General features: G+C 37.4%; 1 protein-coding gene across 2 annotated transcripts in view; it reads right to left on the bottom strand.

Annotated features, from left to right (window-relative positions):
* The window catches only part of XRCC5 (X-ray repair cross complementing 5), a 54,192-nt gene that overhangs the window by 24,916 nt on the left and 10,132 nt on the right, over positions 1-19,144 (bottom strand). Inside the window, exons 6-13 of one of the 2 annotated variants that reach the window (XM_075710221.1) lie at positions 18,826-19,014; positions 15,767-15,881; positions 13,380-13,518; positions 11,248-11,360; positions 7,746-7,808; positions 6,919-7,056; positions 5,175-5,265; positions 3,770-3,903 (exon numbers count right to left, since the gene is read on the bottom strand). In XM_075710221.1, coding sequence (XP_075566336.1) covers positions 3,770-3,903; positions 5,175-5,265; positions 6,919-7,056; positions 7,746-7,808; positions 11,248-11,360; positions 13,380-13,518; positions 15,767-15,881; positions 18,826-19,014 — 982 coding nt within the window. The remainder of the gene's footprint in view (positions 1-3,769; positions 3,904-5,174; positions 5,266-6,918; positions 7,057-7,745; positions 7,809-11,247; positions 11,361-13,379; positions 13,519-15,766; positions 15,882-18,825; positions 19,015-19,144) is intronic. The other variant, XM_075710220.1, reaches the window with a different exon arrangement.

The raw sequence follows: 19,144 nt of genomic DNA, 5'->3' as shown, positions 1-19,144 counted from the left end.
TCTAATCCCAAACAGTCCCTTTTAATCTTGCTTCCTCTTCCTTCTGTGCTCAGCAAGAACCACTCCTGCCTTCACTGGCTAGAAGGCAACCCATGCTGCCACCGGTTTCCAGACTCACCATTCTATTCACACACGTTGTCAGCAACGAGCTCCTCCTTGCTCTTCCTAATTTCCTTACATTTCCAGCCTAGAGATGTAGCCAGCTTTCAGGATCAGGGGTGACACTAAGATACTGGTCAACAGATGTAATGAAGTGGGCTTTTCACATAATTAATTACATGGTAAGCAATTGCATAAATGCACAAATAGACATGAATTTAGTGCAAGAAAGCATCCTGCAGGATCTAGGAACACATTTTTGTAAGAACATTTATTAGCAAATCTATAAATCCTACAGGAACCTAACTATTTAAAGCCTTAGAACATGGGAAACAGATTCAGCTATCTAAAAGATGAGCATCTAGTCTATACTAGTCACCTACTCACTCTACACAACCACAACTATCGTGTGCTTATGATCTCCAAAACAAGAAGGACCAGTTACTTTCTCAAGGTTCATTTTTCATGGATTACGGAATAGGCTTGGACAACTCAGCTTACACTAGTTAGCTAGCTTTTAGGTGGTTAAACATGTGCAAAGTGAATCCCAACACAAGTGCCTTAGAGTTCAGTTTACACCTATTTTGTGACAATTTCAAAATGACCTTCCAACAGATCCATTACATTCAACCAAAGGCAAGATTACTTGTTGCTGAAAGCCCTACAGACTTCTGTGAGCTACCTACTGTCCCCCTGCTGCTCTGCTTTTTTAAAGAACATCACTGTACAGTCCAACCACTTACAAATAAGCTCAGTCCTCTATGGTCACTTACATGTGGTCTAACAAGAGCCCTTACAGCACATTTAGACGTAGACTCTGCAGCTGGATCGCATAGACTATGCAATGCTGCAGGCCACCACCCCCACAAACCTTCCCCCCAGGTCCATCTCAGTACAGAACAATCCTTGTTGAGCAATTTGTTTATTTGGCTATCAAATAAAATACACAGCATTCCCCAAATGTCTTATGTGCTTCAAATCCCTGTATTTAAGAGGAACAACTTAAACAACGATGTTGGAAGTCTACTACCACAAAAGCTATGGAAGTTCACTTGGGCTTTTCTGGAAGCAAGGAATAAAAGTTGAAACTGGATATAGGGTAGTCCTCATCTTCCACCCCAACAAGAATTAGCAACTCCTTTCCACCCACTCTGTCATTTCCTGATACCTACCACTATTTCCAGAGATATAATTTAGCTGGATGTTTCTGTTTAAATTCTGGCTCTTGTCACTTATCATTGTACATACCTTCATGGGACAACAGAGCAAGGAAATGAAGGAGTTGTTCATCTTTTCTTCAGAGTTATTTTTCCAAACCATCTACAGGCCTTGTTCAGCCCAATCAATTTACTGGCTACATTCAAAAGACAATGTTATGATTTTTATTTTAGTTCTTAAGGAACCAGCAGTGCCACTTGGTCTAAGAGCAAAATATTAAGAATTTGGAACATGTTTGCAGGAGAAAGCACTAAAAAGACTGGTAATTTAGGGCTTTATAAACAGCAAACACTGTGGACAGGAACTGTATACTACCTAGGACATTGAAACAGTCAACAAATACTTTTTCCACCAGTAGCATTCACGCTTACAAAATCCTATTATCCTCTAAGGAAATTGGGAAGTTACGCAGCCACTCTCTTCTAGCAACACTTGACTCAACTACTGGGACAACATCATCATACTGTTTCAGAAGACAAATGGCACACCTAAAGAAACATCTTTTGTTGATGGGCAACATCCACTGAACCAAAATAATGTAAAATTGTATCTAGCAATATGTTGTGGTTTAATGTGAGAGGCAGCTAAACACCACACAGCCATTTGCTCACACCTGCCTCCCCAGTGGGAGGGGTGGAGGGAATCAGAAAAAAAAACCAAAAAGGTTAAAAAAAAAAAAGTAAAGTTTGTGGGTTGAGATAAAAACAGTTTAATAGGACAGAAAAGGAAGGGAAAATAAAATAATAATAATAATAAAAAAAGAATATACAAAATAAGTGATGCACAATGCAATTGCTCACCGCCTGCTGCTGAGGCCCAGCGATTCTCATAGAATGCTTTGGGTTGGAAGGGACCTCCCCCCGCCCTGGCCAAGTCCCCCCAGTTTATATACTGAGCATGACGTCATATGGTATGGAATAGCCCTTTGGTCAGTTTGGTTCAACTATTCTGGCTGTGCCCCCTCCCAGCTTCTTGTGCACCTGGCAGAGCAGGGGAAGCTGAAAAGTCCTTGACTAGCATAAGCGGTACTCAGCAACAACAAAAACATCAGTGTGTTATCAACATTATTCTCACACTAAATCCAAAACACAGCATTATGCCCACTACTAGGAAGAAAATTAACTCTATCCCAGCTGAAACCAGGACACAATATAGTAGAGGAAATTTTATCCCATATGTGTTTCTTTTACAAGCAAAACTGTATTTGTTTTATAATACCCAAGCTTTACAGTCCTTCCTAAAATACAAGTCATGCAGAGGTCAATTCATTTTAAGCTCTTGCCCAGCAATAACCTTCTACTGATCAAATCTTGTATTCAGTTACACACTGTTTTGTCAATATGACTGGCAGAATTTTGAAGGGAACGCTGAGTTCTTCAGGTGTGAATCAGAGTAGGATTTGAAGACAGTGGGCTTAAATGTGTCCCTGAAACATAAATACGACCTTCAGATCCTTTGCTTCTTTTGACAGTACAGAGGCAGCATGGCTTTTGGAAGCTACGGTAAGTTTTCTTAATTTAAAAAAGCATCTTCTTCCTACCTGTAAACTGAAAAAAATTCATTTGGAATTGTTGAGATAGGATGAACATGGATGTTGTAATACCATTTTTGGTCAATCTTCAGAGTGGAGTCACGCACTCAATATATCTCCACGGCTCTGTATATAACACAATTCTGCAGCTGCATAAATTGCATTGTAATTTTCCTTATTTTTGAATTTTCTGTGTCATTTTTTTTGATCACTTGAATTCCAATGTATAAGTAAGTCTCTCATCCTCACAGTTGCAATGAAAATCTTCGTGATAAGAAAGGAATGTAAATCAAAATGTAGACAGCTTGATACAATAACTGCATGAAGTGTGAACTGTTCTGCTTGCCCATAAAATGCGTCAGCTCAGACACCCAAATGGAGTATTTTAAATGTCAACAATATTAACCATTTACTACTGACCAAGTACACCTCAGACTGATCTGCTTTGGAGCAACTGCTGGATACAACAACACACAGAAAAGTGATTCTGCTCAAGATTTGATGGGACACAGAATGAGGAGTTAAAAGAGATCCCCAGTTTTCAGTCAGTTTCTCTCTTTGCCCAAAAACTGATGAGTGAGTCTATGTCCGCACCATGATCCTGGCAACACAGTGTTGAGGTACCCAAAGCAAGTTTTAACGTGTCTAGTCTATTTACTAGCCTGTGAACATCACTGATGCTGTTGCAGACTCCTCAGCACAGGTGTACTTTCCCTTGCTTCCTGGAAACTGGAAATTTTAAGACTAAAATCTATGTCAGGGACAACAAAGAAAGCACTGGCTACCCCATACTTAAACGCAAAAGAATTTGTATTCCCATCTTCACAATGCAGATCTCTCCAATCTGAATCAGAGAAAAACAGGAAGGTGAAAAGTCTTAACGAAAGAAGTTTTTAAAAAATGCCATATAGTTCATCTCACCTGATATAACCTCTGAAAATGAGGGTTTGGGATTTTGCTGGGCTTAAACAGGTCCTCAAAAGTTTCTCCATCATCATTTTCATAAACCAAATTCATAGAATCAATCAAAGAGTCAACAGCAGATAACTGATCCGCTAAGGCAGCAATTACATACAAAGAAAAATTAAATACACTTGCAGATGGATGCATTTCTTGAAACAATTTATAAATGAAGATTCACTTCACAATGTGAGATTTTGACCAAGTTGTTACATGCCACAGAATACACTGCAGATATAGACGTCCCAATAAAGAATATGGATAAAGGACACAGTAATAAAAGCCCTGCTTTATTTAAGGACTACAATGTAAAGTCATAAAGCCTTTTTTTTTTCCCCCTCAAGACCTCAATTATTGTTGCTTTTCTGCTTCCACTTTTCTTCTTTTTCAAGATGCTTTTATTTGCAACAGAAGGTTTATAGGCTACTTAGAATAGAAGGAGAACAGCTGGTTTGCAAAACTAAATCGCGTAACATAAATTTTAAAAGTTATAATTGCAAATTAACACAGTTCACAATAATCAACTATTGCTTTGGTAAGACAGGTTTTAGATTTGTTCTCAAACTGCTGGTTACAGGCAAGAAAATAGAAACTGTTGCAGAAACAACCCAGCATGGTTTATATATCCTGATGTGCAGATGCCCATTCAATGGATCTTATAACAAATTAAAGAAGTGGGAGTGGATTTTAAACTACATCCATTTATGCTCATTGCTGTGCAAAACACTGAGAACAGTGAACCAAGCTTGGTATAGCTGCATGTTCTATGGCTCTCCAAAGACTCCCTCTGTCTGAATCTGGACACCAGTAAGCACGTGCTTTAAAAAACAACACACCACAGAAAAACACAGTCTTTGCCTTTATGCATTATATTAAGAGGCCATACTGCAACTGGCTACAGGACCAGCTTTGTACAAACAGAGCTGATGCCTCTATTCTAGGTCTAGTTAGCTGATCACATATTGAAGCTCCCACAAGGTTGGCCATTTAGTCTCACAAATTACTTCAAAAATCAAAGGATACGGAGGACTAAATCTCAGATGTCTATCACAGAGATCCTGTGAGACTAATAATCCCATAACCCAAACCAGAAGTCATTTAACAGGACAGTTTTAAAAGACTGCCTACAAACCTCAAGTCTGCTCAGCCTGCAACTAAGCTGGCAAAGTTTTGATACAGGCTTTCCACTTCAAGATGATATCCCCATAATGTATTCCCAAAGGGCTAGGTTTTTTTTTCCTAAGCTAAAATAATGACAAGGCTTATGTTTTCATTGGAAAGCCAAATATTCTAGCTTTTTCAGAGTGTCTTAAAAGAAGAACAAGTAGGTTACTTTGTCCAGTTGCCCAGTGAAGGACTATCTTACCTGTAGGAATGCATTTTTTGTTGCTTTTCAAGGATGAAAATACGTACTGTCTTAAGTCTTCCATGTAGGGTAGTTGCACATAGATGAGACACTGAGCAAGACAAAAGAAGAAAGAAACAACTGAGCCTGAAGTAAAAAAATCTGAAGTATCCCAAAGTGCCCTATCAGGGCAATATAAACATAAAACCCAAAGATCTAATACCTGTGTGTATCAAAATACTTAAATATTTACAGAGCAACACAGTTTTAAGCAGAATAAAACACAGCATTATTTTATAATATAGTGATGACTACACTCCTCATTTTTCTACTGGTGGAGTAAAGACCTCCCAGGTCATCTGATCGCTTTTTCTTGTGCAGAGTTCCAACGAGCCAAGCTTTAAATACCCCATACATTGGTGCTTTGGAAGGTTTTATCATAACTTACTGCGTTTCAAAGTCAAAAGTTGGCTTTGTTTTTTAACATTCTCAGCCTAATTTTTTCTTTATTCAAATACCTCCTCCAGTTCATACCACCCTAAATAATTCCTGTCCATCCTTTATGTTTATACCCTTCAAAAGTCTGAAGATTGTTATATCCACCCCCACCTTTGTCATTGCTTAGCCATGCTATACATATTTAGCTCTTTTAATAGTCTCTTGTAAGTAAGATCAGTGGAAACATATGCCGCAAAAATTCTGACATACTGTGTTGCTTTGGACGAGCAGAATGGCCTCAAGTTGTGTCAGGGGAGGTTTAGATTGGATATTAGGCAAAATACCTTTACTGAAAGAGTGGTCAAGCATTAGAACAGGCTGCCCAGAGAGGTGGTGGAGTCACCGTCCCTGGAAGTGTTCAAAAAACATGGAGGTGTGGCACTTCGGGACATGTACTAAAGTTGGCACGGTGGTGTTGAATTGACGGTTGGACTGATGATCTTAGAGGTCTTTTCCAACCTTAATGATTCTATTCTATTCTGGGTCTCTCAGAATTAAAAAAAAAAAATATATATTTCAAATACGATTCTGCTGTGTACAGAACTTAATTCCCCTCCCCAAGAAACAGACTTCATTTTTCTCTCCTGTTTTTTAAAATAACCTTTTCAAGTAAATAAATACACTACTGTCTTCCTAACTCTCCATATGAGTCTAAACAGCTTTAAATGCTGTGAGCTCCTCCCCTCAGTTCCAGTTGACTTGGAAACCTAATGACAACAGCGTAGTTGGACATGCTTGAAATGCCACGCCAACTATCAAATTCAAATTTTCCACTACCAAGCAAACTAGACATAAATCCACCATTTAAGACAATGAAAGTATCTAGTGCAACTTTGGATTGTACGCAGAGAGGTAGGTAGTAACAAAGCAGGAAAGCAGTGGTAACTTACTGCATAAGTATGTGATTACACTGTTTTTAGATAACAAAAACATTGAGATTTCCAGGACAACAAAATGAATTTATTACTATGTTATTGAAATAAAAATCAGTTTTATTTAAATCTGTGATATAGAGGATACTAATAGAAACACACAGTATTATTTTTCCATGTATTTTTTCAATGGAATTTTCTTAATACTATTTATTACCTCCTTGTCCTAAGACTTGGTACTGTTTCCTAAAATTACTCTGAAAAATCACATTGGTTATTTCTGGTACTATATAACACTGCAAATTCGTATGGTTCAAATATGATCATTTATTAATTGGTATTTGTAAAGTATCAATATGGAAGCTCTCTACAGAAAGGAAAGGGTGAAAAATTACCTCGTATGCATCCTTAATATATGGAAAAGCTACCCCAATTTGCGGATTGCATCTTCTATCGTAAGCATAACGCACTATAGCTACCATTTTCAGCTCATCCAATGCATGAACAAGGGCAGAAAAAGCAACTGCTGCATTCTGTGTGTGCGGGGGGGGAAAAAAAAAAGTCGAGTCACACAAGTTCTCATTAGTCTGCTGAAATACATACTTCACAGTGAATTCAACAGCATTGCTTTAGTCAAGACTAGCTCCCATTTCAGCTATAACTTCAACACAAGCATTTTTCATGTTCAAAAAATGAAGACGCAAAAAGGTCAAATCTCATTGTGAGAGTGGATCCATTCAAAGCTGAGCAAACTTTAGATCCAGCACATTCCACCTTTTCTACTAGGTGTGAAGAGCTCTCAGAAGTATTACAAGAGAGAGAAAGGGAGAGAAGTCAGACCCTTAAAGGAACACATCAGAGCACTACAGTGAGGTTTTTACCTTTAATATTTAAAATAATTTGGAGGCCTGTTCTAAATAACACAGTGAGAAGGCATACTGTTGCTCTGCATGAGACTGGACTTAAGCACCAATTCCAGGCTCCCCATGGCCTTGCACAAACATAATTTACCAGTTTCTCAGTTTTCATAAGATATGGTATTCACTTGGGGTCTAATCCAACTACTTCTCATCCTAATGGGTAATGGAACAAGACTTCTGCAAGCTGCATTAAGAATATTTGTTTCATTAACACGGAAAGAAGGGACAATTTCAAGCGCCGCTACTATTCTTTTCTGTTCCATGGCAAAACACCTTTAGCATTAAACTTCAGTTCACCTTACCTCATCATCTTTCGCTGCAAAGACCTTCAGAACCTGGCTGCCCATATAGTAATGCCTCTGGATCTACAGATTCAAATGGTCAAGAGTTAGCCTGATCTAAAACAAATGTCACTAATGTAACTGGACCAATTAAATTATGAAACAACTAACGCATTACTTAAGTGAGAAGCCACAAAACTTAATTACTGTGCATAGAAGTTAAAGCCCTGTATATGTTTCATATCTCCATTTATCCCTCAATATGGATATTCAGTCATATTTAGCAGAACATTCTCATACCTTCCTATTGATGGGCAGGAATTAAAAAGCTATGATACTTGCAGCTGTTACCAGTCTGAATAATACTGCAGTAATTCAAAAGTCAGTGTGGAAAACCACAGTAGCTAAAAAAAGACCTAAACCTAACTGACACCACAGCTATGCTATTAAATTTTCCTAGCAAAGTCATGTCAAAAAAAGAGCTGAAAAAAGTCACATCCCTAATTAATAAAGCTACTTCAACATCAACCTGGAGTATATACACCTGTGCTGGCAAAGAAGCACTTCTCTTAGCAGAGTTTATGCTGTCCACGAACATGGCTGACACCCCCTGCCCCCAACCCCCCCCAAAAAAACCCAAAACCCAACCAACAGTTTCATTAAGGGGCATTGCTGGAATAGCTGGAGCTACAGAGGCTGTGAGACATACCCAGAGAAATACTGCAATAATGGAAAACTTGTCACTGCACACTACTATGAACACTGGTTAAAATGACCTTTCTTTGTTAAAGAAAAAACTCTTCAAATTACACTGTATCCAAACTAACCCGGAGTTTCCTTATTTAGCAAATTACTATAATGCTGTTGAAGTCAGTGACAACTTGCACCAGAGCAGATCTGTTTAATGTATGACAGCATGATTCTTCAACTCAAATTACTCTACCAGCAATTATTCTTTGCTGTTCTGTCTTTAAAAACTCAGGAAATTTTATGTTCAGTATAGGACAAATATCTACACATGTGTATCACTATACCTTTTTTGTTTAAAAAAAAAAGTCCCTTTGTAATATTTTCAAGCATTATTTCTTGATTTGCATGGCATTGCTTATAAATTAAAAATCAAAGTTTAAGCAGCCTCTGATCTTCTTTCCTGAGGGATGTGAATAACTTAGAAAAATAATATGAGGCGGTTCTATTCCTTCTTTAATTATGTATCTGGAGCTGTTCCAGTTTCTCTAGTTAATAATAAATTATTTTTTCTCCAGAGTTTTTAAAAGAAACAATTTAATGTAAAACATACATTTGAATAGTGTCAGTATTATGATTCCAAACAATAAAATTCAGGAGCCAAAAAGATAAGGAAGGCATGGGTCTTGAAAATTCCAGCTGTAGTTGAAAACTTCCTGATATCATTATCTATACAGTGTAATTTTAATCCTGCACTCACACCTGAATAATTTTATTCCACTGAGGTCTGTGCAACTACTGTTGGGCATAACAACTCACACTCCTAGTTACAGGACCAGAGCACACTTTATTTCAGATGTAACTCCTATTCATTATGAAATCCACAGACAAGAGAAGCACATAATAAAAATTATCAAAAGCAATAAATATTTTGTGCATTGAAAAAAATATAGAACCAATTTGTTAATTCTTTGAGGCAAATTTATGTGAATCAAAATTATTCCTACAAGTAATTATATTCCTACAATTAATTATTAACTATGTATTTGAAGGTATTACCACACCACCAGTGGTGGCAAAAAAAATCCATGTGAAATAACACCTCACCTACAGGAGCATGATGCTTCTCATCTGTTTTCCTCTTTAGTTTCTGTTTTCAATAAAAGTTAGACTTCAAGTCGAAATGGGAGGCCAGCCTCCAGCATAAGAAAACGCTGCACGTGGTGAAATACATCTTACAGAATTAAATGAAGACAGTAAGACTCAGCTATAGGCTAATAACACGTGAAAAGATGCAAGAAATTGTCTCATTGAAACACTGGGTTCAGACACAACATTTCACTTGTTAGACCCAGCTTCTGGTACAGGATTTAGCAGTCCGTAACATCTCTCTGCCCTGGCCAATTTAGGGCATAGAAGCTCAAGCATGATATGTTTCCTTGATCAATCACTTTCAGTACACAAACTTCCGTGTTGCTTAACAACTTGAAGTTCTGAATGTCCTCAAGGAGCAACCAGGTTACAGTTCCCATTTAGGCTGGCTTCTCATTTCAATAAATCAACATAACTTCCTGGCTCCTCAGTTAATAATACGCTTTGGACCACTGCACTGCAGTAGCCTAAGGGCATATCTAGCAACGTGCAGGGGTCTCTGTGCCACCTGTATTGTAAAGTAAAAATATGTTCAGTTACATCCATTTGGGACTAAGCTCCCACAGATACTTCCTATTTCATTAGCATCTTTCCTTCCTGGTATAGGTAACGATTCCTCAGCCTTTGTCAAGGGTTCTATTTTGTTCAAGCAGTGAGACTTTTCAAAGAGCAGGAGAGCTGGAAGCTTTCAGAACAGAAGGCGCAGAGCTGCCCTACGATTTCCTTTCAGTTCTGAGTGATGAATGGGACTGGGTGCAGTGAACTCCAAAAGTAAAGTTTCAGACACCCTGTGCAATAACCTGGAGAAGAAAGAGTGGGAGCAGCTTAACGTTTCTAGCAATTACTGGCACTCACATCTATGTACTTTCTCTTCAAGTGTCCTGCTTCAAGAATGGTTTGTTAAGCCTTTGCCTAAAGCTTTCCTAATGCTTAAGTCCTAGATTTTCTGTAGGAAATCACCTTGTGCTGGATAACTTTTAAGGTACTTGCTCAATGTAAGTTTCCTACAAATTCCAGGTAAAAATAATGGCAAAGTTAACACCACAAGTACAGGTAAGTGCATATAAACACCAAGCATTTCATTGAAATATGAAGAGTTCTTGAATGACGTGATCTTCATCCAAGTTCTATGAAGTCTTCGCTACATTTAGTTCTTTTTATAGTAGAAACAAGAAGCAAGTCACAGTTCACAAACTAATCCTTATGAGAATGAATGCAGTTAGTTCTCAGGCTTTCTTTAGCATTTCCTTAATGTTGAGAGAGACACTTCTTCTGTTAAAAGAACACACTCGTGGCTGGACAAAGCCCAAAAAGGCTTCTGCATGACCTGAACAGAAGAGAGATGATCTTCTGTTGCAGATCTGGCATCAGCATTTAAGTTCATGAGATAAAATGAGACTACAATACCACTGTCCCTACCTTGCAGAGATCTGCATTTCAGTGGCTCTTGCTTCATTTGAGGGCCCAACGGCCACGTTTATGAGCTTCTCTCCTTTACAAGACTACATACTGTTTACATGTACTAGAATCAGCAAATAAGTCACCCCTGTATACCTGACTGCAGATTCAGCCCCATTCCTGATACCAGAACCCAATACAACACCACAACTTTAGTGACTTCAAACTGAAATCAATTGTCTTGAACAACCCAGGAAGTTGAATGGGAAGAAGTTTAGTACTGTACCAGAGAGGATCTGCTGAATCCCAAAACAGAAAAACATTTTGCTTCTGTTTTGTATTTCATTTGCTCTTCATCTTCCTTGGAAAAAGGAACTATATCACTCCCATAGCGAAACCCTGGAGAACAAGAGAAGAGCATCTGGTAAGCATATGGGCCTACAATTCTAACACTGAAATTAGCTCCCTGAATATTTTAACAATGCGTGCATGCCCCACAGCTATACTCCACACACGCTCGTCAAATTACTTTCCCTGTTAACAAAAAAACCACACGCCCCATAGACACATTTTGTACTTCACGAACAGCAGTTGCACTCCTTGTATGTAGTTTTATGTAACGTTGCTACCCTTGTAGAGAGTAGGAAAGAAAATAAGGGAACTGAACATCTTTCCCAACAAAGTTATGCTCACAGAATAGATTTAAGCAAATAAGAACAGATTTCAGCAAATAGACTGCAATACTCCCTGCAAATGTAATACAAAAACCCGCAAACATACCGCAAATCATGGACAGGAAATGACAGTAGAATGGATTCAGAGAACAAAATGTGTTAACAGTGGAAGTGAGATACACCCTCACATGCAATGGAAAACCAAAACACTCTTGTACGCAAAAGTGGTCTTTCTGTACATTTCTGTGGTTTACTTCTGTGCCTTACATTACAGAGATATCTCCACAAAATAGGAAGCTGTTAGTTTCTCAGAGGTATCATCTGTTCCAACTGCTTATTCCCCCACCTCAAGCTACAATATCCTCCCTGTAACATCATGATTTTACTGTCACAGACTAAGGATTATATCCTTGGGTGTGAAGAAAGCAGAAGGAACAGAGGTAAATCCCTGGATGAAAAACCTCTATGTAGATCCATTTTCCTAGAAACTGAAAAGCAATCACACAGGCAGAATGAAAGAAATTTCAGTATGGGTGCTTCAAATGCAAAATATAATCTAATTATGACATTTCTCAAAATGTCCACAAAAGTCCATGAGGCATCAGCAGTTCTTTAAGAAATACCACACCATTGACAGAGAAATTTTTGGACTCTTTTGTTTACATTGAACTGTTCATCACTTCTTTTTACTAGTATCTCGCAACTTAGGCAGTCAGAACATCAGCAGAGAATGGTCACAAATGCTTCAAAATACATTCACTATAAAAAGTGGATTTTTTTTTTATTTTACTAAAAGTTTTGAAATTATAAAACATAAACAGACTACTAGCTTTTAACTATTATTTCTGCTTAAAGAAACAAAGAAAATCACACTGTCGTTGGGACATTTTTATCTGCTACTGCTACAAAACACCTGTGATTACTACAATTGAAAGAGGTTAAATTAAAAAAAAAAATACAGTATTTATCTTCATTTTTCAATTTATTTTATTCATTTGACAGCACTTTCTATACTGTTATCTGAATAGTTCTGCCATTTATAGTTAATACACTTGCCCTACTTGTGTGGGATTGAAACAGCAAAGGAAAGAAAAAATTAGTAGTGAAATCGCAAAAAGTTAAACATATTTGCTTAACTCCATTTTTAAAAAGTAGACTATTTCATACAGTTTCTGAGGCCTTTAGTCCTCTAAAGAATTTAATCCACTCAGAAAGAAGTGGAAGGTTATAAAGAAGTATTCTGCATACCACTACTCAGATTGAACCTGTTATAGAATTTAAACAGCAAAGCTAATAGACTCTTGAACGCTAAACCTTCCTTTAATGGTTTCATCTTCGCAACTGCAGAATATCTAAAGCAGTTGCTTACCTAGAAAAAAGCAGTGTTATGAAAGTATTCATGTTATCACTACAACTGAAGATTTGAAAACAGAATAAAGGTAGCAGCACTACTCACTACAGAACTGAGGTACGGTCCTCCATAGAACACAGTTTAGGAAGCTGTAGTGCCTTCCAAGTTCCACCTGGTGGTATTATCATTATTCCTATTACTGGCAAAAGTAAGAATTTGTAATATGTGAAGACAAAGAGTCTCACGTAACAGTCTCTGTGTTCCATCAGCTCACAGAGCTTACATTCTAAGATCACAGCTAGGCTTCAAAGTATGAAACTAAAAGGCACTTAGGTGATTTAAGAGTACAAGCCATTATCTTCGGTTTGTCTTCAGCATGTACATAAAGAATACCTTGAATAGTATCATCTCTCTGAACCTCTGTCTCGTCATCATCATTCAAACAGTAAACAGTTTCTTTTTGCACATCATCTTTTCTGAGGGTTTTAGCATCCACAACTGTCCAAACTTTTTTCACCTTCTCTTCTGTGACCTTTATATCAGAATTCAAAGAAAAGGAACATTTAGCATTTCAACAGCAACCAGAGTGCTTACCAGAACATGCAAAAAATTCTTAGACCGAGTGCTGCATTATTTTGCCAATAAGGGACTAATAATGACAGCCCCAAATATGCATCTCTGACTGCTACCACAGTGCTTTCAGCACACTGTTTCAACTGTATGAGACCTAACACCTGAACTAAATTATATTGACTGCGTACTTGTCTTGGTTATTCATTGAAGCCATGGGCTAAGTCATTTGTAGAAGTCTTTTAGTGACAGGATAACATGTTAACTTGCTTGATATGGATTTTATTTCCTCCACCCACATAAACACTTTTGACAAAGCATTAAGATATATGTTAAAGATACAAGAAGATTCAATGTTCATTCAGCTTGTTTACTCAAGTATGGCATCAGGCTTACTACACTACAGGATGAAAATACCCTATGTTACTGCAACTTCCCCAAAAGGCAGAAAAAGATCCCAGCTGCATTACAGGACGGGGAAGGGAAAGAAGGAATAAATATCTGCAATGAGTGAATGCTTCCCAACTACAGGGAAATAAAAATGCTTTCTTTTCTCTCTAGTTCAGTGAAATTCATGGTATACTTAGTGAATGAGAAGAAAAATGGAGAACTGGGCAGAAAATAGAAAAGACAGAATAGATTATGTCAGTAGATATCACAAGTCTATTCCTAGTTCTGATCCAACTGCTGTATGACCTCAGGCTAGTCACTCAGTTCGTGTTGTTTACTCTCCAAAGCTTCATTTATTTTGTGTAAACACCTCTGGAAGGGGACTCTTACTGCACATTTGTACAGATCTGGCACAATATCCTAATAAAAAAAATATGAATAAGTATAAATAGAAAGCTGGCAGCAGAGATCTCTTTCAAGCCTAGTATGCCTATGTCCTGGTTTCGGCTGGGATAGAGTTAATTTTCTTCCTAGTAGCAGGCATAGTGCTGTGGTTTGGACTTAGGATGGGAAGAATGTTGATAACACACTGGTGGTTTAGTTGTTGCTAAGTAGTGCTTACACTAGTCAGGGACTTTTCAGCTGCCCATGCTCTGCCAGGTGCACAAGAAACTGGGAGGGGGCACAGCCAGAAGAGTTGATCCAAACTGACCGAAGGGCTATTCCATACCATATGACATCATGCTCAGTATATAAGCTGTGGGGGGTTGGCTTGGCTGGGGGGCAGCAATCACTGCTTGGGAACTGGCTGGGTATCGGTCAGCAGGTGGTGAGCAATTGCAATGTGTATCACTTGCTTTGTTTATTATTATTACTATTATTATTATTATTACTCTTTTACTTTATTTCAATTATTAAACTATTCTTATCTCAAGCCAAGAGTTTTCTCACTCTTACTCCTCTGATTCTCTCCCCCATCCCATTGGGGTAGGGGGAATGAGCGAGCAGCTGCGTGGTGCTTAGTTGCTGGCAGGGGTTAAACCACAACAGCCTATCTCTCAGAAATCAGATATATTTCAACTTCATCATACATCTTCCTGAACCTTGCAATATTGGCCAGACTCTTAGGCCTGGGTTGAAAAAACAAACCAATTAATCTCCATCTCACCAGATCCATCAATGCTGCCACACCATATAGTTACCTATTAATTATTTAATAACTGGAATTTTGCATGTTTTCTGTGTTTAAATACACTTCTTCCTAGTACTGTGTGAAGGACCCAAATAAACTGTAAGGGAAACAGACTGTGCACAAGCTCTGCCAAACAGTATAAAGCAAACAAGCTGAAAAAATACACCTCTTTCTGAACAATAGCTGGTAAAACATTTACACCCACCATTTTACATACACATGTGCATAATTCCTCTCATGCCTAGGGCTTAAGAAATATATATTAAGTCTCAATGAGCTGCAGACATATCACTGATGCCGAATGGAAAGCTTCACACAATTGCAGCATTCTTAATCAGGTTTGTCGACTTCAATACCATTAAGCGTCACAGCGTAGATGGCAATTACTTCTATTTCTGTACATCGTGAATTTTAGTTCTTTAACATATGTGTACAATATGGTGAAGTTAAGAGTTGCTGTGGGAACCACAGTTTTAGATGTACTGGCTTCTACGCACATAAAATCTCTACCATAATTATTTTGGATCTTGTGTTACCTTTTTTTTTTCCTTGGCTTTAAGGAAAAAACATGCAGCTGCACCTAACTTGCTGCCAAAATACACCGAAACACACAATTTTATGAACTTACTGATTTGTAGGCCACAATCCTTATAGACAAATTAGGACCAATAGTGAGCTGGCAGGGCCAAGCCGTAGGTCGTCTTTGTATTTTCTTAAACACTGAAAGACGCTCCAGGCTCTCTCTAAATGAAGGAATCAGGAAAACAGAAATGAACTCTGCTGAACTGTAATAAAATATTACAGACAATACACTCTCTTCAAGGAGATGCAGGAGTCCAATTCTTTCAGCTTAGACTGCATAAAGCATTAGAAAATAAACTGTATTAATAATCTTGTCATTAACTACTGTCAGAAAAGAAAATGAAAAAAAGAGGTGGTACAGTAGATTATTCCCGTCTTGAGCCTTTGTGATGGTGTGACATTAGGGCTTAAAGACAGTATGTTAGGTCTCACGATGAAACTACACAATTGCTTGTTAAGCATTTTACATTTATCTGTGCTCATCCAATTAGGGCATGTAGTTAGCTGAACAACCCAAATTAGAAAAAGCTTCTCTAAGTGGTAAAATGTTTCTGCAGTGGAGGTGAAGAAATAAAGAATCCAGTTTCAATTAACAGGATTTTGTTTGTGTGGTAATTAACTTTTGACACTGGGTTTTTTTTTTTTTATACGGTACTAATGAACTCATTATTTTCAGGGCATTCGCTTAGAGTGACACAAGTTACTTTGAATATTTGTAGCCTAAAGAGCATATATGCAAGTTCATAAAACACAAAAAAAAAGGAACTGTAATGATTTTATACTAAAGACTGTTAACTCTATTGCACAACTTTAAGCAACAGAGTCCAAAAATTAAAAACTGACAGTAAAAGTAATTTATAATATATTATTGTGAAATCAAATAGGCTTGCACCCCAGCTAATACTAACTGTATCAGCTATTTTGCTATAAAATTCCAGTGGAGAGAAAGCACTCAAAATTTTTTTATCGCATGATGAAGCAAAGATAAAACAGTGTTGACCTCACCTTTTTCACACGATGATAAAACCCAAAATCTACCTCTCTCTTGATTAAGGCACTTGTCTGGCAGAAATTAAGATCAAGTCCTAAAAACATTAGTACAATATTCAACTTGGTATTCTACTTTTCACCTTTCTTAGAATTAAAAAAAAAAAAACAAAACCCTGCTCACCCTAAGAGAAGCGCAATGAAAGGAGAAAATGCACTGGGATTTTTATAATGAGATGAACATTGTCTTTCCTTTTTTATTTTATTATTTTTTTTTTTTAGGAAGGAAGGGAGGAAAAATTATTTTTTCTGGCAATAGTGACATCAATATAGGATTTTTAAAAAGAACCTGTTACTACATCATTAAAACTACTGCAACACATACATTCAAGGATGAATGTGAAAATCAAATACCTAAGTGTCAAATGCCTAAAAAGGTCATTTAAGCTCAATTTATTAACTCTATCCTTTCATTTCTTATATTTATAGAAGAAAAATGCTCCCTGTTGTCAAAGAAGACTCAGCCAATAAAACCCTAGTAAATGCATATTTCAAGTTGTATTTCAAAATCTTTGCTCTGCTCTGCTCTCCAATCCCTTTCCCCAAAACCCAAAGGCAGCAGGAGTACATCCTGTCTGACAGTCAGGATATCAAACCTTAAAACAATACAACAAGATTTTCTCACTTACTTTCCTGGCATGACTAATTTATTTTCACAAGAGTTGAAATATTTTTACCAGCAGGAATAATGAATATAGGAAAACAGAGTGTACCTGAGTTGGTAAATTATCATGACAGATTTACAAGGCTGACTTCTTAAAGCTTGATAAGCAACTTAACTGCATCTAAAACCTCACATATTCTTAAACAACTTAAACAACTAAAGTTTTATTGTATTAGCCAAATGCTTATTTATCCAAAGATTTTGGATTTCCCCTGAGAGCATGGCACAACGTAGCAAGAGCCTGCAATAAAAAAAAACGTGAAGAAGGGGCCAAGCCACATAGTAGCTTCATGCATATGGATTATCCTAAAGGATAAACAGGCCCAGAAAGATACTGCTTTTCTGTGCAGTCTTTTGATGCAATGACCAAGCCTGCTCTTTTCTAGAGACTCAGAGTGCTCTGTTGACTAGTATGGAATACATACATAGTGATACATGTTTCTTCACTAATCCATACTAATGCTCAAATAACAGTTTAACTGGCTGCTGAGGTGCAAAGCAAATCAGTTGGACATGGTGAGGGAAGGAAATCCCACAAATAAAATAATGAATAACAGCATGCAAACTTACAGGTACCTTATCTAAAAATTACACTTGATAATCACATTACAGCTATGGTCTACTAAGTTTCCTGAAAAACACAGTCTAAAAGATAATTCTTCATAATTGCAGAATGGAACTACTAAGACAATAAAATCAGACTTTTGTAAGGCACATAGATGCATTTTGCTTGTTTCCCAACTGAGACAACACTTGTGTGGAAAAGTCTTGGATATATCATCAGCCACAGTTTTTCAGAGACACACACATATTTTTATTCTTTCACTGGGGAAACATTAAGTGAAAAACCATCTTTCAATTCTTGCATCAGGAATGCTGCTAAAAAAGTGTACTGCTTGGCACAATGGCATGGTAGTCTGTAATAAAAGAGCAGGATTCAACAAACAACATTACTCAAAACATTTGTGGGGATTGATAAACTTGTGAGCTAAAAAAAGTGTGAGACCAAGGAACAAAGGCTACCATTAAACACAAAAGTTCTACCTGCACTATGTCACAAATTCCAACTCTTTCCAAAACATGCTTTTGAAATCTCATTTATAGAAACATTCCCTCCAAAATCTACCAGCACTAAAAATGGAAGAAAACTGAATTTTTTCTTTAAATACAGATACAGAAAATCCATTTTCCAGTGAAATCTGTAAGCTTTTCTACTTATTCTAAAGCCACTGAAAAAGCTGTTTGAAAGGGAATGAGTGTACAATAAGTTATAAAATTCACTGACTTCAGTGAAACTGGAAGCCAAGTGACTGATTACTTAATTAATTTCATCTTCTGGGGAAGAAATCAGAAAGTAAATTTACAGTGTGATAAAGAGGATTACCCAACTTTACCTGAAAGTATAAATTTCTTCTAGCCCTCCTCCTTCATCCAAAGTATGCATCAGTTTCCTCACCACATCAATGCCTTCCTTCTGTTGCTCAGTTAAACCCTTTCTTGGAAAAGAGCTTTTGTGCATTTCAGAATGTACACTGGCACTTGTATCTCCACCTCCATCATCAATATCCACTGGAAATGGCAGACTAAGAACACAAGCAGAAGCAGTTAGTTTGACTTTCTTCTTAATTAAAATAACCTACCAAAAATAAAGCAAAAATTTTATCAGGATCAACAATTTCTATCTAGCTGCAGTCAGATGTATAAAGAGCCGCA

The sequence above is a fragment of the Pelecanus crispus genome, chromosome 5, assembly GCF_030463565.1.
Source record: "Pelecanus crispus isolate bPelCri1 chromosome 5, bPelCri1.pri, whole genome shotgun sequence".
NCBI lineage: Eukaryota > Metazoa > Chordata > Aves > Pelecaniformes > Pelecanidae > Pelecanus > Pelecanus crispus.
This window is presented reverse-complemented; position numbering and strand designations above follow the sequence as displayed.